The 25,347-nt window shown below is 38.4% G+C and overlaps 1 protein-coding gene across 5 annotated transcripts in view; it reads left to right on the top strand.

The window, feature by feature from the left end:
- Nucleotides 1-25,347, top strand: part of csnk1a1 (casein kinase 1, alpha 1) — a 52,346-nt gene that overhangs the window by 7,651 nt on the left and 19,348 nt on the right. For 3 of the 5 annotated variants that reach the window (XM_076738858.1, XM_076738855.1, XM_076738857.1), the window contains exons 3-5: nt 8,379-8,505; nt 8,886-8,984; nt 22,875-22,958. In XM_076738858.1, the coding sequence (XP_076594973.1) occupies nt 8,379-8,505; nt 8,886-8,984; nt 22,875-22,958 (310 nt within the window). The remainder of the gene's footprint in view (nt 1-8,378; nt 8,506-8,885; nt 8,985-22,874; nt 22,959-25,347) is intronic. The other 2 variants (XM_076738860.1, XM_076738859.1) reach the window with 1 other exon arrangement.

Here is a 25,347-nt window from a genome sequence, read left to right as displayed (position 1 = left end):
TTTCCAGGTCTGATAGTGTAATACACCTTTTCAAACAATATTGTTATGTGTATGTGATTATGGCTGAGCTTCGCATTCCCCACACGTCACCTGCCTTATTGAATGACATTTATCCTGATCTGAGAAACTGAGATAGTCTTTCCATCTATCTATTCTTTTGCACTAATCTGGGGCTTGGTAGCACTGGCAGCAGGCTAAGCAAGGTAGTCCAGACATCCCCCTCCCCAGCGACACTTTCCAATTCCTCCTGGGTGATTCCGAGGCATTCCCATGCCAGATAAAATATGTAATAGCTCCAGCATGTTCTGGGTCTACCCCAGGGTCTCCATCAAGTTTGAATTGCCCTGAATACCTCAAAGAGGAGGCACCCAGAAGGCATCTCCGTCAGACCAAATAGTCTTTGTTGTCACAAAATCTCTTTTCTTGATTAATCTTAAACTAATGTGAGAACTACAGTATGTCACACATCGACCCATTCAGATACCAACATACGCTTGGCCTTTGTCATGTTGTCCCCCTGAATGGGTTGTGATATTTCTGAGACATGGTGCCTTTGAAGAAATCATAAATGGCCACATCACTGCTAATAGCTAATCTTCCCCCAAGAAATACACCTTGTTTTAATTATGATTGCTAGCAACAAATTCAGTCTGTAGACTATAAAAAAAACTGTAATGGCTAACAATGGAGCATATGCAAGAAAAAAGGTTTTCAAAAGGAGGTTATTGATTTATGTTTCCATTTTGCTACTTGAAGTACAAAGCCCAGCTCAAATCTCATCTGTCATAAAGTCAGACAAGTAATCAATGTCAATAAAAAATGCGTTTGATAAAACATTCGATAATTTTTTTCTTTGTCCGAAGAAACCAGAAGTTGTGAAGCAAGGCTGGTTGCATGAACACAGGTAATCGCTCTCTGTTAATCTAGCAATGGAGGGAGTAATCACTGATCAGTGGGAGTGACATGCTAACAGCCAATCACGTAACAGTATCAAGTTTGGTTGTGCCATCGTGTTGTCTCGTGTTTGATTCTTTGCGAGGAGTGAGATGACAGATAGAAAGTGAGCGCTGCAGCCAGCAAAGAAATTGTTGATAAAACAGGGAAAGTCAGCTCATCAGTATGGCAGTTTTTTGGATTTTGTAAGTCAGACCATAGTGAGACCAAAGTGGTCTGTAAAGTATGCAAGACCGTCGTCCCCACAAGACCGGTAATACCACAAACTTGTTTTCTCTATGTTTACATTTTCACACTTTGCACTACTTTGTTACACTTTATTAAGCATTTGTTAGGTATTCTTTATTTTTGCACCTTAAGAGATAATTAAGTGTCAATTGTGATTTTAGACTTTTATTTACATATATTATTTGAGTGTTTTCCATGGTTGTGTTGACATTTCCTTTCCTTTCTGCCTTGATAGCTGAGGGGATTATAATCAGAGGAAGGTTACATCTAAAATAAAAATGTTTAAATTTAATGTATTTATCTGCCGGTCCTTATTTTAAGTAGGTCATAAAAATATCAATAATTATCAATATCGACCAATATAAAACACTTATTGTGGTACAGTTTTCAGCCATATTGCCCAGCCCTATTCCTGAATTAGATGTGAAAATATTATGGCTCGATATGCTGTCTTCACTGCTTTTCTGGTACCCACCCTCTCTTGCTCCTCGTTAGTTTGGTGTTTTAAGAGTTAATTTCAACCAATCCAGAGTAAGTAATGATCGTTGGAACAGTGAAAAAATTAACCAAGGAGATTTTTGCAAATTTTAAGTGTGTTTCACGATGATAAAATAACATGTTTCTGTGAATGGAGTCAATTTAATGGCTGTTTATGGTTAAACAAAGTGCAACCTACTCATTAATGAACATTAAGTGGATGTACATTGATGCACTAAAACCCAAAGGGATTATGTTGCAGCCTATTATGGGGCTGGCAGCTGCAGAGCTCTCATTCAATACTGAAAGAACTTCAAAAACTGTCATCTCCATTAGTCACTTGGTCAAAATGGGGCCCATGATTCCTTGCATTAATCCAGGACATTGAAATCTTCCAGGACATGTTTATGTTGAAATTATATGTGTGTAGTATGTCTCCCATTGTATTGGTTTTCTTATGGACCTAATGCACAAAAGTAGATATTTGAATGGTTCAAAGCTATGTGGTTTCCTTTTTTCAATAGACGTAATAGTCAAACATAATTTCTGCAATTTTGGCAGCCCCAGTGCATCTAAGTAGTGTGGCACTTAATGTATAATGCCTAGTAGGAATGCGTAGTGATCATCCACATCTGTTGCTGTTGATGAAACTGCAGCCTGCAGCCACAAAACGGCTGCAATGTAATCCGCCCAGGGCGTTTGCGCATCATGAATGTATCACATTACAAGTAATTGTTTTCACTGCCGACAGTCCCAGATTGTTATTGTGTCTGACAACATAATGGAAAAGATCCCTACAGAGATAACTCTTTTTGTTAAAGAGTAACATCCTTTTTGTTAAACCAGAAACAGTCGCTCTTCTGCTCTGACCAAAAACCAACATGCTCCCATTTACAGAAACAGTAATTTTATCATTGTAAAACACACTTCACTGAAACTTGACAGAAACAGAATACCCGCAATCCATTAAATCAGAAGAGAAGCGAGAGACAGAGCGGACATCAGAGAGGCAGCGATAACTCTGTAAAGCCACGCTATTTTCATATCAAACTTGGGAATTTTTTTTTTTCCATTTGGTAGCCCGAAGTAACCAGGAACCTGCAATGCTCCCATACAGTAGATATAAATGTCATGGTATGATCCTCCACCTCTGATCTCTCACGTGTGTTTGCCATTGAGATGGCAGCAGCCTCTGATTGTGTTTGACTAACCGGGCCAAGGAGACTAGCATGCTACAGCTGATAAACAGTTCGTGCACTGGCAGAACTTTCCAGGCAAAACGTGTGCTCTGGGATTTTTGTTCCGTGTATCAGAGAAGTAAACGAAATATTTTGACAGTAATTATTTGGGTCACAGGGTGTGACCAAGGAACCAAGGAAGTTACGTGCTGAACCAAATGTTGTATAACCAATGGTTCAGGGCGAAAACACATACACCCCTAATGTCTTTCATATGTTTGCTGCTGTAACTTATTGCAGTGTTTCCGCTAGGATTTTTTTCAGCAGCGGGGGCAGGCTCTCCAGGGAGCCATGGCGTCGTAAACAAATGACACTTGACTTAGGGCTGGGCGGTATGGCTGAAAACTGTATCACGATATAAGCGTTTTATATCGGTCTATCGATAATTATTGATATTTTTATGACCTATTTAAATTAAGGACCGGGAGATAAATACATTAAATTTAAACATTTTTATCTTAAATTTAACCTTCCTCTGATTATAATCCCCTCAGCTATCAAAGCAGAAAGGAAAGGAAATGTCAACACAACCATGGAAAACACTCACATAATAAATGTCAATAAAAGTCTAAAATCACAATTAACACTCAACAGTTATATCTTAACATTAAGGTGGAAAATAAAGAATACGTAACAAATGCTTATTCAAGTGTAACAAAATAGTGCAAAGTGTAAAAATGTAAACATAGAGAAACCTGAGAACTTTTTCCTTCAGGTTTAGTGTCAGCACGTTCACAAGCTGATTAATCTTCTGGCGAATAAAGTGTTTTAAAATATGTGCAATGTTTTATAAACATAGGAGAAATTAAAATAAACTGAGGTACACTTTACATCTGTAACACAGAAAACAAATGGCAGCCTTAGAAAAGTACTTTCGGCCAGGTATAACATTGAGGTCAAGCACGTGTAAGAGATTTTTATAACCTGGCTTCTCCACAGTGCTCAGCGGGAGCATGTCTTTAGCTATATGATATTCTACTGCCTCTGTTATGTCTTGTACCTTTTAGATGATTTGTCGTAAGGCACTGAAGCAGAGCACCTCTGCATGGTGGTCTGCTGCTTGTGCAGTGGTGCTGCGGTAGCAGATGTTGTTGGACGTTGGCGAATACGGCTGCGCTCTGAAGGGTGTGCGCGGCTAAGGTGATAAAACAAGTTTGTGGTATTGGTGGGGATGACGGTCTTGCATACTTTACAGACCACATTGGCCTCACTACGGTCTGACTTACAAAATCCAAAAAACTGCCATACTGATACCACCCTGTTTTATCAACAATTTCTTTGCTTGCTGCAGCGCCCACTTTCTATCTGTCATCTCACTCCTCGCAAAGAATCAAACATGAGACAACGCGATGGCACAACCGAACTTGATATTGTTACGTGACTGGCTGTTAGTGAGTCACTCCCAGTTATCAGTGATTACTTCCTACGTTGCTAGGTTACCGGAGAGCGAGTGCCTTTGTTCATGCAACCAGCCTTGCTTCACAACTTCTGGTTTCTTCCAATGAAGAAAAAAAATTATCAAATGTTTTATCGAACACATTTTTTATTGATATTGATTACGTGTCTATCGCAAGACATATCGTTATCGTTTTATCGCCCAGCCCTAACTTGACTGCAGATTTTACTTTTACAACCTTTTTATTGAATGGCCAGTTGAAATTTGCTTTTTAAAGGTTGAATGTAAAAATACAAAATAATAACAAAAAATAAAATTAAATAGATAAAAATAAAAACAGCAAATAATAATTTCTTGACGGGGCTGTAGAATCAATGGCAAAGTTTGCACCCAGGCATATGTATATGTAGCCAAAATATATGTCTATATGTCCTAACAATGCAAGGAAAGGGAGTTTAAATAATGTCAAAATGACGACAGAAATGAGAGGAACAACTGAAACTACACACAGGTTTCTGCCATCTTGTTTACTAACACAGGGCTGCAACGCCACTGGGTTTATATACTAACAAATACATCACAATATAGCAACGTGGTGCATGACAGAGTAAAAAAATAAAATAAAATTGCAAAGGGTCCAAGTAAACAATACCACTCGTGACATTCGAAACTGCAAGTTAAAAGGTCTCTATTCAGAAGGGGGGAGCTCTACCCACTGTACCACTGCTTCATTTCATACCCCAGGACTAAACCAGTGAAAATCAACAATGAGATAGAAGTATTAACAAAAAATAGTAAATAAAAACGAAACGTTGCATGGAAGAGGAATTTAAAATGACGACAAAGTTAATTTATCGGATATTTTCCTGCCTGACACCCAAAATATTAACCTACGAGAAACTACAAGGTAAGTTAGGACAAACTTTGCCACAAAGGAGACCTGTGCTGAACTGATTTGGTCTGCTTGTCTTGATCAGCGATTGGGCGCAGACACTTCAAATTCAGTGGCTGAGAGAAAAGAAGGGTGGAGACCATTATAGTACTGGAAAAAATGCAGTGTTGTACGCACGTGGTGATGTGTGCAAACGCTCCTATTTTACACGCGTTTTGATGCACAGAACGGTGTTTTTTTTTTTTACACATGTTCTTGGAGGACCTAATTATGGTATAAAAACTGGCATTTTTAGTAAAGATGTTGATGTATCAGTAGGGATGTGGCGATATCGGTAATATTGCGATATCGTGATAATAAATATTCCTTGGTATTACCGTGGACTATAACGATATGAAAAGATAGGGCTCTAGGCAAAAAACTGGAGCAAATTGACGAGAACAACATAAAACCTACAAAGACCATAATCCTTTTGCGCTTGCCCGTGATCCTTTGCACTCCTGCCTGCAGCTTGTGCCGTGCAAAAAAACCAAAACAAAACCAACAAAAACACAAAGAGAGACCGAAGGGAGCAGTGAGACATTTGAGAACATGGAGACAATGGAGGAAATTGACATTGCGGATGCTCCTGCAGCGTTTAAGTCAGTCGTGTGGAAACATTTCGGTTTCTCCGTATCAACGAATGAGAAAGGACAGAAGGTAATGGAGAAACACAAGACAATGTGCAAACACTGCCATGCCGCCCTGACATACATATCATGCAATATGTCAAATATGAGAAGCCACATCTTAAATCATCACCCCAAAATGTTCAGAATCTGCAAAGAAACAACACAGCCAGGCCAAAAGACTCTCCATGAATCAATTGCTGTCACACTTCAGCCCAACAGCGCCAGAGCCCAAGCTATCACAAGATCCTACGGTTGTTTTCTAGTGTTGACAACGATGGGTTTAGGAAATTAGTACAGACTTTGGAACCGAGGCATGAAATTCCATCACAGCCATACTTCAGTCAAACAGTGTTGCCAGCTCTCTATGATGACACAAAAGTCCAAGTTACACAGTCTCAAGAAAGCAGAGTCCGTCTCACTTATCATAGATGGGTGGACTTCACAAGCGACTCAGAGCTTTATTGCTATTACAGCACGTGAATGGGAAATTGAAAGTTTTGTTCTGCAGACACGGGCTCTTTTTGAATCACACACTGGATGTAACATTGCCGAGGTGTTAAAATCTGCTGTTGTTGAGTGGGGGCTTGACAGGGAGAACAACAATCACCAAGGCATAGCTGTTGTTACACACACACTGAACCTTGCCTCACAGGCAGGTTTGAAGGTAAAGCGTGTTAGCCAACTCCTTGCTAGAGTGAGATGTGTGGCATCGTTTTTTCACCGCAGCTCAACTGCCACAGCTGTGCTGATGTCCAAGCAGCGAATGTTAAATCTTCCCGTGTGTAAACTGATCACACATGATTGTTTGTGAGCTAGCAGAAATTAAGAGATTTCATTTTTTACCAAATGTTCTTGTTATTTTCTTGACTTATTTTGCACCTTAAAAATATGATGTATATTATTTCAGAGATTATTATTTGTTGTTATTTTATTGAGACATGAAAACAGAGAGTTGTGGATTTTCCTGTTTCAGACTGACCTCAAACTTTGCTCTGCGCTTAAAAAGCAATTTCCACCCTATGAGGTGCATTCCTGCAGGGACTTTTTTCCCCTTGTTACTTGAAAGTTTAAGACGCAGGAAGCTTCTGTTTAAGTTGTTCTTTATTTAATAAATAGAGTTTTTCCCATGTCTTCATTTTTTTCTTTAATACTTTAATAATAGAATAAGTTTTATTCTGTGGAGCTTTCTACATTATTATCATTGACATGCTTTACAATACCACAATAAATATCATAGCGTGGGCTTGTTGTGGAAGTATTGAAATATCGTGAGATTTTGATATTGTTACACCCCTATGTATCAGTAAACAATACCTGGGACCACCTACTTAAAACCTCGTAACATTCTTACAGACGGCTAATCAGAACATTTTTCATTGTTTTTTTCTTCCCATCTATTGACACAAAGGCTACATTTGTTTATACTGTACACTGTGAGAAAGCTTAGATTCCAGTGAAACGATAGATGGAAATACTTCAACATACAATCACAAGGGCACAATTAAACCAACAGCAGACAAACAGCTGTGTTTAAAATTGACGCAGCATTGAGAGACATAATCCTTGAGTTGCCTCAGTGATACACAGATCAATAATACTGACAGAAATGGTCTGGTAATGTCCACAAGGTCCACATGAGCCACAGCAATAAAGATATTTAGTCCAAAACAAGATAGCATTCCATAGGAGGTTGTTTTCTCCTTTCAAATTAGCAGGTGATACACTGGTCATCCGCTTGTCTTCTGTGTTTTCCCCATTACATCTTTGAGAAACGTATACTGATTATCTTGCCTCCAGTTACTCTCTGGAGTCTCAGCTTTCAAATGACACCTTATTTGCCTAGCAACCAGAGAAGCTGATAACATTCTTTCTCCTTCTCTTCTCACCTGTGAAGACCAAGCCAATCACAACCGAATTTGAAGATGACTGATGCTTCGAATAGCCAGTGAAATTCTGAACATGCTGATATGTCACTTGATTGGGTTATTTCCAGCTCTGGCACCCCAAATCAAGAATATCAGTCATAACAGCGATATTACACACAATTCTTAGTGATAAATATAGTAAATGGCCTCCAAATGAAGATATATAGCAAAATTTACTTATAAATACCTTTAACAATGTAGATTGCATGAAGCCTAAATGTACTGTAAAAGAAAACAGGCAAATATTTTTAGTTTTGTTTACAGTTAGTTTAGTTCACAGTTTCTTTGGTATTGTTACCAGTTTTTATTGAACTTTTAGAGTGTAAGGCTTCATGCTGTGGTACCATTTGTTTTTCCAAATGATGGTTCAAATGATTCAAGAATGACTATCATTTTACTTTGGGTATGCCTTAGATAGGTGATTTAGGCTCATTTTTGCTTAAATGATAGTTAAAAATGTTTTTGAACCCTTTCACGAGGAAACTCAGAGTCAGATTAGTGGTTTGTCTGTGATGTCAGTTCAGACAGACAGTTCAGTGGCTATGGTTTATTCAGAATGACCAAAGAACAACTCTCATGTCACTGTTGTGTCACCAGGTGGTATGGCCAAGAGAAAGACTACAATGTCCTAGTCATGGACCTGCTTGGACCCAGTCTGGAGGACCTGTTCAACTTCTGCTCTCGTCGTTTCACCATGAAGACGGTCCTTATGCTGGCAGACCAGGTAGCTATCTGCTATCTGTGTGGAGTAAGCATGATCACTGCTTAGGTTTCCTGTGGATACTCAAGTTCCCTCCCAAAGTCCAAAGACCAGCAGGTCTTTTGAACAGACTTTTTCATAGCAGATATTGTGACCTGTCATAGCAAGAAACCACATGTGTCAATTATAAAATTAACAAAGGATCTGTTGAACCTGGTGTAGCACATGCGTCATTCGCTTAGAATGAGATATTTTAGTTATTACAGGATAAGCTGTCAAACAAATTGAATTGATGGACCGGCTTTATTAGAAAGTAAACACATTTCAGTATGTCATGTAGAGAATTGAGAGAATAGTAACTAAATTTGTGAAATACATAACGATGTCCCTTTTTTCATCTTCAGATGATCAGCAGAATTGAATATGTACACACAAAGAACTTCATCCACAGAGATATCAAACCAGACAACTTTCTCATGGGCATCGGCCGTCACTGTAATAAGGTAAGACCAGTCCAGGTCCTCTAAATACTGTAAGTATGCATTTTTGAAGGCCTCCAGCTGTTGGCAGACAGCTGTAAGTTGTGGTAGCCTTGTTAATTCCACAGCCCTGGGGCCCTATTCATAAAGCTTCATGATACAAAGAGATGCTCTGAGTGACAACATTTTCAAACTTTACAGTGAAGACTACATCAAAGAAACAATTTTATCCATAAAGCATTCTAGCCCTTAAGAGTGCTCCTAAGGTGAAAACCTGTTTGGAGTGGGGAGGGGAACTTTTAGATTTTACTGATTAGTTTGCACAGAAATAATGTTTGTTGTTACTCTCATTAGAGTTTTGCTCACATCTCCCACTCAATGCAATAACATTGTAACACCAGCAACCACCAAAATTGATTAAAGCTCAGCCATTTTTTCCCCTGTTAATAGGTATATCAAATTAAGTCCTAAAATTACCAGCATGGTAGAGCAAATAGTATAATAACTATTAGCATGTGAATAGGTTACTACACAAGTAGACCTGTGCTTTCAACTATTTTGTAGGCAGCTTTAAAGTATGGCTTACGATTTATTCAACAGAGATGTGCATTACATAAAACACTGTTCATAATTACACCCTGTCCTAATAAGAGACTAAATTCTGTGATAACCCCTATCAGTTTCACTGTCCATTCTATGCCAGTTATCACCAAGAGTGTATTTTTGTTTTTTATCTATTTGTATTTTTCATTTATTTTGATCAACCGGTCACACCGTTTTAAAATATTGTCATACCTAGCAACAACACCTCACTAAGGTAAAAGTATCTGGCCTTTCCTTACTCAGAGTTGCCCTCAGAATTTTCCTAAATCACTCATAAGCTAGAGCTCCTTGCTAGAAAATGTTAGACCATGTAGAGCTCACTGAGAGTGTTCTTAAATGTGCAAATTTAGCTGTAGAAATGATGATCTTTTCGTGGGAATATCATATCTATACTTACTACTTTGAAAAGAAAGTTTTCATGGCTATGAATTTGACTCACTGTCACTGTTTGAAAAAAATCCTTGTAATTAGTTCTTGGTCCATGCCAAAGTTTTCTGTAAGTCTACCTAAACATTAATCAGGTGTTGTACTTTCATCACTTCTTTGACTGACAACAACACTGCCTGGTCATAGCATCAGCAACATTATTATCATGTATGAAAAATATTGTAAAAAGGAGAATGGACAAAACTAGTAAAAACGGTGGAGGGGTTAATCGTGTTAAATAGCAGAATTAACGTGCTTCTTTCATGGTGCAAACTCTATGAACAAAAAAACTTAAACGGCTGCACTGCCAAATTTGAAGTAAAATTCCTACAGTTAAATAGTATTAGATTCATACTCGGTTAACTTGTCATCCAGTTTTAGGTTACATTTAAAACAGCACTATCGTTGTCTCTTTCATTAAGTATCAAGATGGATCAATATAAAAAACATTTATTGTGATTTTATTTTTTATTTTTAATTTTAAGGTTTCCATAAACATACGTGCATGAAAATTACAAGACCACTGGTTCATTGGTAGCAATCAGAAATGCATTAAAACATGTGACCTTGAAATTCTAAGGCTTTGTCTGCGTTCGAAGCAGTTTGGAGAAATTGAGTTTCAAAGTTTTCACATCCTACATAGCAAAAGTTAGGTTCAGCAATGTTGTCTTTTATTTGTACAGATAACAGGCAACCCTAGAGTTAAGGTTGCCTGTGACTAAAATGACATGGCTAAAACTAAATTACGTTTATAAAATTAATGGTGATGGTAATACATTGACAATGATACAAATGAAGTATATAGAAAAAGAAATTATTTGTTGGCCCATCCACTAGTACCAACGTTAGGGCTAACTATAGACTGACGATTCCATTTCAAGATACTGTAATCTATGGGATTGAATGTTTAGACAAGCTTTTCATATATCTTGTTAAAATGATTCCTAACAATGTTACTAATACTATATTGTGCCAGTACACCATATAGCATTTATGTTACATAAATGAAGCAGAAATAACACAAAATTGGTTAGGAATCAGTTTAATAGTGGACTTAGCTTAACTTGGGCTGGAATCCTCAACTTGAAATTGGCCCTGTTGCTGTGCAAGGGCCTGCTATCCTGCCATGCGACACTCCTGAAGATCTTGGTGATGAGCAGGTAGAGTTACCAATGTGGGGTGTGTCATATAAATGTCCTGCAGCCTCTCTTAAAAGGTCCATGCTACACATGCAGTTGTTGCTGCTAAGATTCACTGTTCCTTTCATTTTCAACTTTGTTTCCGAGTCTCTACCAAGCAACTTGCAACCAATCGCAATTGTTGATCGTGGCCCCAGAGGTTGGTTGACAAGTTTCCTGAAATAAATATGCCAATATTAATATATTTCATCACTTTGTAAGTTTAATTTGCAGTTTATTAATTAACTGATTTACTTATGTATTGTTTATTTTATTAATGTAATTGTGACCAACCTAGTGTTTCATCAATAATCCAAAGACATTCTAAATAGGTAATATCAAAGTCCTGTCACGTTCTTCAATATGGCGTTTAGACTCGGTGTTTTTCAGAATACAATTATGAGAAGCCAGTTTTCACGTGGAAGTAAAAGTTTGTCTGCTCAGACAGGACAAAATCAAGGATTGTATCGAGAAAAGACAGTTTGGTCTTTTTTTAATACACAAAATTTATGTATTAGTTGTGAATAGACTTATGATATGTTTGTCAACAGACAACAATCTAGTAAAATAGTTTATTTTAGACACTAAAACAGTCAAATCAAAAACATGGACAGACCTTAACAGTTAACACTGTTCAGTTTCACTAACACCGCAATTCAAAACAATGCAACAAATTAGCTTTCACAGTCCTTTTCTGCTAATCCTTCCTCTCCACATTTCAGGCAACATTATTTTTTTGATTATGGCCTTGTGTCGGTCTGTTGTTCTTTACAGTATTGGGCAGATGAAATTGTAATGCTACAGTTGGGCTCACATATAAAATTCAGGAAATGGCAGTTCCTTAGTGTCTGTTAAATTCCATTTTGCTCCTGTTTTTAAGTTTTATGGTAAAGGAGCATTTATAATAGTATTTTGTTTTATTGATACTGCAGTAGTTTGACTGAATATTTTTGCACAATTTGAATGAGCTTACCCTTACAGTCTGTCCGCAATAATGCTGATAAATGCAAGAAGCTGTAAAACATTGCTTTCAAATCGTTTTCCTGCAGTCCACTATCAACTGATATGCCGAAACGAAAGGAAAGAAGATAAAATCTCCTCAAGACAATATCTAATGTAATTCACCAGTGTTTTGAATATAGCGGGCCACACAATACAGGTATGGTCACTGTGGTATCTTGTTGTAGGAAGGAGGACCAGCCAAAATAATTAAGGTCTTCTTATGTAAACAAACTTTCCTCAACTTACTTAATTCCCCAGATAATTCTCAGTGTATCCTGAAGACTGCAGGATTGTGTAGCGAGTTTCTGTTTACTGGATTCTTGCTGAAGAACTGATTCTGCATGCTGGACAATGATGCTGGTTTTCTAACTACCCACACAACAAAGACCCTGTTTACACCTGGCATTATCATGCATCTTGGGTGATTGGATTGGATCATAGATGGACAGTGCGAAATACAACTGTAAATGACCACCTAGGCACATTGTGATCCAAGTACTCAACGATGTGCCTGGGACACATGTGACCATATATCATTTATTGTGTAAATGCCAATGCGTTCCTGACAAGGAAATAACCGGAACATACCTCATCAACGGAGAACATGGTAATTGTGATCCTGTTGACACCATTGTTCATTTTATGACCCAGACATAATTCAGTTGCTGCCTTTATGCAGAGGTGTGTTTTGAAACAACTGGACATTCAAATTGGAATCACCTTCATTAGACAAGTATGTGTGCACATTTAAAGTAATGAATATTTGTTTTGTGGGTCTTGTGCATGGGTGCGGTAAAATGACTCGATGGTACCCCCAACAGAACAGTATTAGCACCACAGTTACACAGCCAGGAGCCGTCCCCCAAAGTCTCAACTGGTATCGATGATTGTGATGATAGCCCCACAGAGGTTAATTAGATGGGACTCCCCACCAGTCAGTAAGAACTGAAAAAGCCCCTTGGATGAGAGGCAGAATGTTTTCAAGTCTCCACAACCAAGTCCAGTTGCCTTTGATTCATATTTACACAACATGACCCAGATGACAGAATCTTGACAGACATGAGCACAGAGTACGTTGGATATCATGGGCTGCATTTTTAAAGCAAGAATGTAGAGAAACTCATCAAGTTTGTTGGTTATCTGTAAGCCACCATTTTGAAACACAGCAGTGTACTCAGCACAATGGCTTCAGTTTACTGAACAGCATAATTTTGTCCAATGCACATCAGTATCAGCACTTGTTATCATCAGGTGCTGGTGCCAGTTAGGGTGGTAAAATATATTTTTGCACATTTTTCACAGTACAACTGGGCTTGACCCATGTCCTCTTTCTGTCAAGGAAACAAACATCTAAAAATGATACGAAGCAACGGCTCCTTTTTAGTAAGAGTGAATTACAGGCCCACCCTCCCCCTGTAATTACCATTCCTGTACAGTTAGCCTAAAACACCTATCCAAGGCATACCCATAGTACATTTGAAGGCTGTTCTTGAGCCATTTGGAATACATACAGGACTTTGGTCTTTTGATATATTATTTTATCTAAACTACTATAGGATAAAGTTCCAAATAAATCTGCACTGTCAACCTGTTTTAATCGTTTCAAGTGGGACAGCCATTTTCTGATCAATAGCGGTGCAGAATGTACATTGATTACTATGTGGCATTGACTATCTGGTAGAGCAGTCGTCTCCTAATCAGAGTCGGTGGTTTGATCCCTGCCCCCTGCAGTCTATGTGTGAAAGTATCCATGGACAAGATACTGAACCCCAAATCACTCCCAATAGCTGATACTATCGTATATACTTAAAACATGGATAGTGTATGTGTGAATGGCTGAATGCTGGCTTGTGTTTTAAAACATGTAAGACTGTAAAAGTGCCATATAAATGCAGTCCATTTACACTTGAAATGGCATGCAACCCTCTTTGGTAAGTATCACAGCTTGTAAATGCCTTTTGCCAGCTAAGAGTCTTTCAGCTCTTGTTTGGGGGATTTTTGCTCATTTTTCCTCAAAGTCTTGTAGTTCTATGTGATTTTTTTGCGTTGTCTTGCATGCACTGCTCTTTTAAGGTCTATTCATCTATTTTAGATAATGTTTAGGTTGGGGGACTGTGAGGACCATAGCAAAACCTTCAGCTTGTGACTCGTAAAGTCGTACATTGTACATTTCGAGGTGTGTTTAGTATCATCCTGTCGTAGAAGCTGCCCTGTTTTCATCTTCAGCTTTTTTTTTATTGACTGTGTGATGTTTGCTCCCCGAATTTGGTGGTATTTAATTGAATCCACTCCGCTCTCTACCAGTGAAGTCTTTTCCATGTTTGTGGCTGCAACAACAGCCCAATGCATGATCGATCCACTCCGCATACTTTACAGTTGGAGTTTTCATGAATTTCTAATCCCCTTTCCCCCCAAAACATACAGTCAAGCCCAAAATTATTCATATCCCAGGTAAATTTTGACTTAAAGTTACTTTTATTCAACCAGCAAGTTTTTTCTTGATTGGAAATGACACAGGCGTCTCCCAGAAGATAATAAGACAATTTACAAAAGGCATGTTGCAGCTACCCAGATGCACAAAACAAGTGCACCTCTTCAGTATCACCGTGATTCCAACTGCTGTTATGAATGAACTGATTGCCAGGGGGTGGGTTCACACACTTAATTGTTTGTTTCTGAAAAGAAGTTTGGCATTATGTGAATAAATGCACGAAAAGCAATGACAAGATTCTGTCTTTCTGTCTGAAACTAAAGATGCACTGCAAAAAGGCATCATTGTGGAAAAAAATATCTCAGCTTTTATTTACATTTGAAAAAAAAGTCATGTCCAAATTTATTCATACCCTTCTCAATAATCAATAGAAAAGCCTTTATTGCTGTTACAGCAATGAAATGCTACCTATAATTGCTGACCAGCTTTTTGCATGTCTCCACTGGTATTTTTGCCCATTCATCTTTAGCGATGAGCTCCAACTCTTTCAGGTTGGAGGGTCTTCTTGCCATCACCCTGATCTTAATCTCCCTCCACAGATTCTCAATTGCATTCAAGTCAGTACTCTGGCTGGGCCACTGCAAAACAGTAATGTTTTTTCTGCTAACCATTTCTTCATCACTTTTGCTGTGTGTTTTGAGTCATTGTCGTGCTGAAATGTCCACTGGTGCCCAAGGCCGAGTTTCTCTGCAGACTGCCTGATGATATCGTTGAGAATCCTGATGTATTGCTCTTTTTTCATGGTAATGTTTACTGTGATTAGGTTCCCTGGTCCATTAGCTGAAAAACACCACCAAATCATTAGGTTCCCACCACCATGTTTGACAGTGGGGATGGTTTTCTTAGGGTTGAAGACTTCTCCTTTTTTACGCCAAATGAAAGATACATCATTGTGGCCAAACAATTCAATTTTTGTTTCATCTGACCATAAAAGAGAAGACCAGAAGTCTTCTTCTTTGTCCAGATGAGCATTTGCAAAGGTCAAGCAGGCTTTTGTGTGCCTTATCTGGAGAAGTGGCGTCTTCCTAGGTCTGCGTCTGTGGAACCCAGCAGTGTGCAGTGTCTTTTGGATTGTCTGCCTTGAGACGCTGCCACCAGCAGAGCCCAGATTCACCAGGATGGCATTGGTGGTGATCCTTGGATTCTTTTTCACCTCTCTCACTATCCTCCTGGCCAGCACAGGTGTCTTTTTTTGGCTTCTGACCACATCCTCTGAGATTTACCACAGTGCGGAACATCTTTGGAATGGTACAGAACTTTGGATTTTCCCATAGACTGTGACAGTTTGCAAAGGGTATGAATAATTTTGGACATGCCACTTTTTGTTCAAATGTAAATAAATGCTGAGAAATATTTTTTTCCACGATGATGCCTCCTGTGTATCATCTTATTATCTTCTGGGAGACGCCCGTGTCATTTCCAAACAAGAAAAAAGTTGCTGGTTGAATAAAAGTAACTAAGTCAAAATTTGCCAGGGGTATGAGTAATTTTTGGCTTGACTGTACATTTGCTCATTGCAGCATGGTAAAAGTTATATGAGCTCCAATCTCTTCCTCTATCTTTATATGAGCTCCAATCTCTTCCTCTCTCTTCTTTTCCTTTTTACCTTTTAAATTGTACAAAATAAAAATAAAAATGTTGAGGATGTTTCATCTTTAACTTTTAGGACTTTTTGAGATCAGTCATCTTACTCCATACTCACTTAACTAGTGACAGTAATAGAAATTTTGACCAACTTTTGCATGCCACTGTTCATTAAACATAGCATTTTCCTGGGGAGTGGCAGAGAGACAGCATTCATTGTATTTTTTTAGTGGTAATGTTGGAAGCAAGGGGGGCTGCTCCCATAACTTGGAAAAGATTTATAACAGGTGGAATGTAACTTGTCAAATACTGTACTTAAGTACATTTTCAAGGTATTTGTACTTTATTATTTCCACTTTCTGCTACTTTCTACTCCACTACATTTCAGAGGCAAATATTGTACTTACACCACTACATTTAGAACTTCGCTTACTTTGAGTAATCAGATAATAACCAACTAAAAATACAAATGTGCTCAATAAATATCTTCATCATGTATTATGGATAATATAAGCTGATCCCCAGAATGAAATTCAGAAGCTTCCCAGCAGTACATTGTGAAAGAAATAGCTCCACCTTTACCAGCTGCAACATTAAAGTAATCTACATGTTAATGCATCAGTAATTAGAATTCAATAATATAATACACATTATTCTGAAATAGGCCGTTCTGCACAATGAGTACTTTGTGCAGAATAGCCTGTACGTATATTTTCATGCTTATACTTTTATTTATGTAAAATTTTGAAAATGGGAGTTTTTCTACACTGCGGTATTGTTAATTTTACTTCAGAAAAAGACCTGAGCACTTCTTCCACCATTGATTTTTCTGCATGTATGTATTTTTTTTTGTGCATCTATGGTGATAATTAGTCACATTCTGAAGTTAACACATTCACAAAAAATTGTACAGCAAGTGAATATCAGTGAATCAACTGCTCAGTTTAAGCCAGGAAAGACGTTTGGTCAATAGAAATAGAAAGGCAACCTATTCCATTCAACAAAACATTTAATTCTACAATATATCCAGGGAGGGAGTAGATAAGTTTTGAAAAGGAAGTTGTCAGCAAAACTCATGCGACCTCCCAGAGTAAGAAAAAAACGGAGGAAAGTGGGCCAGGACAAGCATGCAAGTGCAAATAGCCATTACGTTCTTCCACTGCAGCAGTTGAAAGAAAAGACGGTCTGGCCACCTGGCTGCGAGTGCTGAATTTTTGGGTGAGAGCAGTCCACTGCCAGAAGTAGACCATGTCATAGACCCCAGAGGAGACCAGGTGTTTAGTTGAGCTTATCACTGTTGGACAAAACAGAGAATGGTAAAGAAAGATAATACAATGTCAAGATTACTACATTAGAGGACATAAGTGCACACCAAAAGCCAATATTCCACAAATATTTCTTGTTGTTGAGATTACAAAAGTGCGGGTACATGCCAACAATACAGAATGTGAAACTGAATAATAACTATGGACTTCAAATGCAAACTCTAATCTCAATTCTGTATGTATTTTCGGATGGATCAAGTGGACTATGTAGTAATTATTGCCTTTATAGCTGACTTTTAATTTCAGAGGACCGCAAGTTATTTGACAAGTTCCTATAAACCTAAGTGAAATGTCCACATGTAGTACTTACTTGCAGATTCTTACAATTTGATTACCAAATAATAAAAGCCTTCATACTAAAGATCCAAGTCTGCGCTCTAAACTCCTCATCATTTGTTTCATGTCAAATCGAATGTGCACATGCAGCTGCCTTAAGAGACTTTTTTTCTATGCAAGGGAGAGTGAATACAATTCCATGTGCCTTGTTTGTTTTCAGTAACAGGTCTTCTCTCCCTAGACCCGGTCCCAACAAAAGCTGTGCAGACTTGGGAGCCCCACACACCCACACCCACACCCACACCCACATCCACACCCACACACACACACACACACACACACACACACACACACACACACCTAAGACCAGTAGCTGAAAGGAAGGATGTGTAAGCCCTGTCTGTAGCACAAATGAATTGAGATATGATCTAGCTATTGCATGCTTGTCTGTGTTATTGTTGGTGGGATATGGTGTTTGCACTCCACTACTCTTCAAAATCCAAGAGTTTGTAATTTTTCTATGAAGCCAAGAAGCATATATGCAGTTGCCAGTTTTGTAAAAACGAATGCAGTTGAACAGTTTGGAAATAATTCCCCCCCTCATTAAGTTAATGTTCAGTTTTTGTTGTTTAGATGCTTTGATTCAACATTATGATAATTTTGGAGGACACACAGAGTTGTTTCTGACAATTAAACACCTTGGTACTTTTTGGATCCTTTGTAGATAACTGGCTTGCAAGGTCATCTAAGTCAGCCTCCCTTGGCTTCACATGTCGGCTGTACAGAAAAATATGTTAACTAGCTATCTGCTGTTAAACTTTCTTTTTACTCTGACATCCACATTTGTGCTGCTGATCTTATCACACCGAACTGATGGACTATACAGCAAACAATGGGTGTAATGACTGAGTTAACCAAGGAACAACCTTGCTCGATATATGCTAGCTATGCTGTCTTAGTTAAACCAGCTACCATTCATTGGAATGAAGCATACTGATTTGGTTGCAACTAACCACTAAATTCTACTGGGCACGAGTGTACTGTCTTCTGCTCACAATGTGGTCACAGGAACTAACCCTAACCCAAATTACCTACGTTACCTGCTAACCCATTGTTGAAACACAAATATCAAGGACAAATGACCAAATCAACAAAACCTGAGCAACACAATCACCTCTGCTTCTGAAACACTTCCAGTAGGGTTTGAACCCAGGTGGAGGATGGAACAAAACCACGTGACAGTCTTAACGCAATGCAGCCATGCCTGTTGGAATCTGTGCTGCTGATTTTAATAGCAGATCTAATAACTGAAGATAAACTTTGTATGCCAGCCACACGCCAATAACTGCAATCAGTTTGAGGTGTATATATATATGCCAGCTGGTTATGGTATCTAGTGAAGTGTTGCTCATGCTAGCTAATTGCAATAAGAATCCAGCTTGTAATTATCTCAAGGTAAACATTAATTAAAGCTGGCTAAATAAAATACCATCAACAAGTAGATGCGTGAAAGGTCAGCTAATGCGTTAAAATGTCAAAAGTACAGTCGTTTCATCAGCTTACCAGGGAGCGTGCTTGGGAAACACTGAAAATGAATGGGGTTCAGTGCTGGAACTACTCAATGTATGAATTGTTGCCCCATGACTATATATACGTGCTGTGAGAAAAATGCTTCAGCCAGCCAAAGGAGCCTGAAAGAAGCATTTGGAGCCCCACTTCCCCATAAGAGTCAGAGAGCTGAAGAAATAAAAAGATGCATCAGTGAATATATAGCCAAAGAGTTGAGGCTGTTATCTGTAGTTGACAACGATGGATTTTGGAGGTGAGTAAACATGGAGCCAAGGTATACAAATTCCATCAAGGCCACACTTGAGTTGCACAGTGATACCAGTTCTGTACCAAGAGACAAAAGCTTAAGTGACACAGATTCTCGATGAAACAGAGGTTAGAAAAAACTAATACCCACAGGGGCTCTCGGAGGTAGACAGTCCCTAGATCCTTCGAAAGATGCAAACATATTGGCTCAGAGGCGGCACACCTTTATACACATAAGGATAAGAACATAAATACAATTTTATCCATAGTCATGACATAGAGACCGCCTATATGCAATTTTTTTTTTTGTTTGTTTTTGTTTTTTAAAATAAACAGGAGAGTAATGAGTAAGAATTATTATAGTAACATTTGTAACAACCTCAGATAATATTGCCAAGTGAGATAGGACAACATGCTCCTTCCTGCACAAGTTAAATGTAATAACATAACATCCCATCTCTCTTAGTAAACTTAGGAGAACATTTACATTATTAGGGCAACAGGCAAACTGCCCCACTCAGAGGAGTTGAATCTGGCAATGATAACACTCACCACAATCGATGCATCTGTGCCACTTCTAGAGAGTCAATATAGGCAGACACTTCGCCCAGAGTGTGGAAGGTTATAGTGGACCATGACCGTGAGTGAAGCTGGATACAGCACAGCGCAGCGAGCCCCGGGGATGTTCTGCAGCTCCCATGGTCTTCTTAGCTTGTTTTGGAGGCATTTTGCCAGTTGAATTGCCCCAAAAATGCTTCAGACATTACATGGAGTTGATGCTCCGTATTTACTTAGGTTGTTAAAAATGAATGATTAATATCGAAAAATGAAAGGGTATGCCGGAGCTCCAGCAAAACTTGGCTACTTGGCTACGTGCATCACAGTCAGAACAGCTCTTTTGATTGTTTTTTAATAGGACTGCTAGTGATTGCTACATGGTTTTGTTTTGAAATAGTACATTGTCCAATCATTCATTGCCAGTGACAATTCAGTGACTTTTTTTTTTTTTTTTTTTGCACATGCTTAGGTCATGGCTTTTTTTTACTTTATGAAAGAAGGAAAGCAGAAGTGCTTTAAGTTATAAACAAATTTTTAATGAATAGGAAGATGCTGTATACACTAATTTATTAATAAAGGACATTTTTTCAAGTAATTTTTCGTTCTATTTAATAATGCAGTAAATTGTGGACTTTGTATTGAGGTATTATCATACTGTGAATTTTTGGTATTGTTACATCCCGATTGTTCAATTCCTGGTTCTTTTCCTCCAGAGCTAATGCCATCCAACACACCATGGCCTGCAACTGCTAACAGTCATGTGATTGAAGGATATGTTTGCTTCTGCAGTTGAACTGGTTTCAATATAACTCCTCAATCCTTATTCCAAGAAATTGATATTCATATCCAACACTGCAGCCATTCACAAATTGTGTCTTCTACCTGACAAATAAATATGGCAGAACATTTCTTTTGATTATGCAAATACTTAAGCTGCAACAGTTCCTTATTCAATGATCTGCTTACCTTCCTTTGAGATACAATGTTGAGATTAAAGCTGCAAGCAGCAATAAACAGGCCCTTGTACCCCTTCGCCATGCTGCCATTTGATGAAAACAAAATTTTTGCAACATGCCAGCATCTAGGGCTTTTTAGGCTTTTCTAGTCAACCAGGGAGAAGTACATCAAAATATGTAAATGTAATGTCCTGCACAGTATATTCTAAATGGCTGACTTATTGTTGGGTTTAGGATATGGATGGCTGCAAAGCTTTTTTGTCAGTCTGAACATGATACCAGCGTTTTGCCATCCAGGTTATGTAGGTGAAGTGCACAACTACATTGAAATATTTTAGGTTGCATTATCAAGCTGTTTTGGTACCTCCTTGGGCAATATAGTTTTTATCACCACTTTTTAAAGTATTCAGCGTTTGAGCACTTTTAGCCCCTTTAAATATTAGATTCATTTTGGCATAGAAGAAATAATAATTCCTTGCATTACAGTAGCATTCATGCACCTGTTGATGCTTGAGCCCTGATAGTAATTGCTTGTATTACAATAGGACCTTCACACAGTTTGGTGCTCATGCCCTAAAAGAGCTAAAATATATTATCAAATATACTTTGGCGGCCATTAATTTATCTGAGCAGCCCACACAAGTAAAGTTTATGTCGGAGGAACACTACATTTTTTCTAGAGCCTATGATGTAGCCTATGTAATGTAACACAGGTACTTCTTGTAGTAATTTTCTTCTTGTAGTAATTGGCCTCTTGGCATTTTACAAATTACAAATGTACACTTATATTATTCATGTATTGGAGCAAAGAGGCCCTGCAATAAAAGCCACATATTATTTCCCAGCTAATCGTATGTATGGAGCCGTCCTCCATCATACAATGACGAGTTTGAGTTCAACTTTGACGACAGTATATCAGAGGACGTCTTATTGTGATACAGATGGTTGCCAGAGGAAGCCAATATCTAGATGGCTTATTACCCACATTTCTTCAATTCTAACCCATCTCCAGTACAGATTTAGATTGTCTCTCTTTAGGTGTGTATGATTTACGTTGTCATGTAAACAAAAAAATGGAACTCTTTGTTAGTGGTGGCCTGTGAACAACCTAGTTAAATAGTATCAATGTAAGGAATTCACTTTTCAGGGGCCTGTTTAAGTTTTTTTTTTTGTGAGTACATAATTTAAATGCATTCTTTGTTTTGCTGGTGGAGGATTGTCAACCATGGGCTCTTTACCATTGGCTGTAAGATCCCCCCTTTTCCCCAGGCCTTTTCTGAGCTATGGTGTTGCCTGTCTGCACTGGCCTTTATTATCACTGTCAGACATTATATTGAAGGTTCAACATCTCCATGACTCCAAAGACACTTTTGGCTTATGGTTGGACAGGGTCGATCTTTCCATGGTTGTCCTGACAGAAGACAATCACAGTCGTGTGGTTTCTTCTAGACTGATGGCCAGAATGATCACATCTGTACCACAAAGATTTTAAGTGGATTTTTTTTTTGCCTGTGTAGGTCCAGCCTTAGATGTACAGAAGTAGGTGCACATCCTAGTCATGCAGGACACTGTTAGTTCTATCAAAGGGAGCAAACCATGTGGGTGCAACCAGAAGTGCCTGTTGTACTCATGCTGACTGTGACTTAAGGTGGATAGAGGCTGTGTGATTTTGACCCCTGCCCCTCTACTGTCTGCCCTAGTGTTTAGACTCGTCAGTGGGGAAGAGGAAAAGAAGCTTGGCTGTTAGCTCTTCTCAGGACCCATCTTTCTCAGGATTAAACCAGGTGTGACCTTTACCACAACACCAGCTGCCTCACAACAGCAGTTGTCGCTTTGCTATCATACCTAACTACACTGGTTGAAAGTGAATCAGATCACCAGCACCCATCTTACACTCATAATACTCAATGTATGTACTCCTCCACCCAGCGTGCAATATTTTACAGTGGGAGAGGGAAGCAGTCTTTCCATCAGCGCTGCCTTGGGATTTACTATTGTACCTATATGTTGTAACAAGGGGTCCAAGTCCCTGCTAATCATGTCTCAGATGGGTTCTTACCGACATCAAAAGCCAGTTTCTGTCTCTTTAGTGTGTCATTTGGCCTGACAGTGGTGAAAGCATTTATCCAATGGAATGCAATGATTCATTCTGTAGTAATTCATATTCAACCAAATCCAACCTTAACGCTAAGGTAGTATTGAATGAGCAGTCATATTGATACAAAAAGCAATATGCATCCAATCAAAAAGGACAGAAAAGCTCTAATGATGGGAATGTTATTAGACAAGATATAGACAACTGATGATATAATATCATAATATCGTATTTGTAAAATTACGATCAAAACACAAGTAGCACTTAGTGTTTGGTGGCCTTACAAATCAAACAGACAACAAAAATTTAGCAGTTATTTTTAAAATGCCAGTATCTGCCAGTAAAATGCCATTCTAATAACTAGTGACAGGGTATTTTGCAGTTTAGCATGAAAATGTTCAGATATAAGTGGTTTAGGAGGGGTTACTGATAATTCCGCAGATTATTTAGGACCTTATTCTTTTTCAAAAGTTAAATGTCTTTGTCAAGCTCATTTAACTTGAAGTACAGTCTAATTTTCTATGGATGTCATAAGGGCATGATACTCACATCCATTTAGCAAAACCCCACAGAGCTGTCATCAGGCAGCTGGTTAGCAGTAAGCACCACAATACCCACACCCTATGTTTTTTGAAATATGGTGTTTGTTGTGCGACAAGCCTAATATTTAGACTCTCCATAGGCCAGTGTAAATATCACAAGCTTTATTAGGTATCAGCCACTCACACTGGCCGCTTCTGCTCGTGCTTCTGCTGTCCAAACATAGGTTCTGTAATGTAACGTATTAACTGGATTTTCAATTTTTTCGTTTTTATTTGAATTATATTGTTGTGGTGCATATGAGTTGTTGAAATTATGCAAATGAAGTACCCATTGGTAGCCATTTAAATGCCTCTCAGCAAGCCTAAATGACATAAACTAGAAAGCTTATTCGGGACTTTAACCAACTGCCAGTGTACATTTAAAATGCAGATTCATAAGCATTTCCCTGAAGCATCTTGCATAATGAGTCATTGATAATTGTAAAAGACAATGGACTGACCAGTATGGTCATGTGCTTTAGGTTCACAAGGAGGAGGTGCACCTAAAATCTCAGAAATGCAGTATATTACTGCTGTAGTTAGTATGAATTCACAAGAGTTTAAGGGTACAATATGTGTAAGCTTCTATTTCAGATTTTGTGGTATGGTCACATATGGTCGTAGCATGTTACAGTGTTTATGTAAAGGAATTTCCAGATATTGTGTGAAGTGGCAGTATAATGTCATGGTTTTAATGTTGTTTCAAAATGTGAAACACCTTTTCATTATGATTTTTCTACAATAATGCAGAGAGTGTTTTTTTTGGATAGGGGACTTTGACACTACTGTTCACTTCTGGTTGTGTTCCCTTTGACAGTACTGGTTAGGGTTGGGATTTCCAGCTTTCTGCTTCAGTGTAGGATGTCAAATCAGTATTTATGTTTTTTAACTTAATGGTAATAGAAAACTTTAATGTGGGATGTACTGTATTTTGTAGATGTCCATCTTGAGAGTTCACATTTGTAAACATATTAAAAATAGGTAAAATCTTACTTCTTATTGGTGGAAGTCGGGTTGAAGAGACTGTAAACAATTATTAACTGTACTAGTTCTAGAGACCATTGACAAGAACTGCTGTTTTTTTTTTTTTAATACCTGCACAGTGAACATAAAATTTGGAAGGAGGTGTGTGACATTAAACTTAAAGTGACATTAAGCTGGTTGAACTGTCAAACTGACACTACAGAGGTGTGTCTCTGGACTTTATTTGCACCATTACCACATTGCTTTTCACAGTGACTGCTATGGCAAACATTGACTAGCTATGGCTTATGGGCAAACGACTTGTCTTTACCATTGAAGTATTCATATTCACGACATAAAGGCATAACCGTCGGCCTGTTTCTTCATTGTTGTTTCCTGTAGAATTGCTGTTATGCTGAATCAGAAACTCTTGTTACGGATCCCAGAACCTTTTTTTGTTTTTATTTTTAGCCTCGCCTGGAAAGTGAGCATTCAGCCTGGTTGTCTGGCTGTTGTTTAGATTAGCAGTTTGCA

This window comes from Chaetodon auriga, chromosome 9 (assembly GCF_051107435.1).
Source record: "Chaetodon auriga isolate fChaAug3 chromosome 9, fChaAug3.hap1, whole genome shotgun sequence".
NCBI lineage: Eukaryota > Metazoa > Chordata > Actinopteri > Chaetodontiformes > Chaetodontidae > Chaetodon > Chaetodon auriga.
Note: the sequence above shows the minus strand (reverse complement) of the source record. Positions and strands in the feature narration are given on the sequence as shown.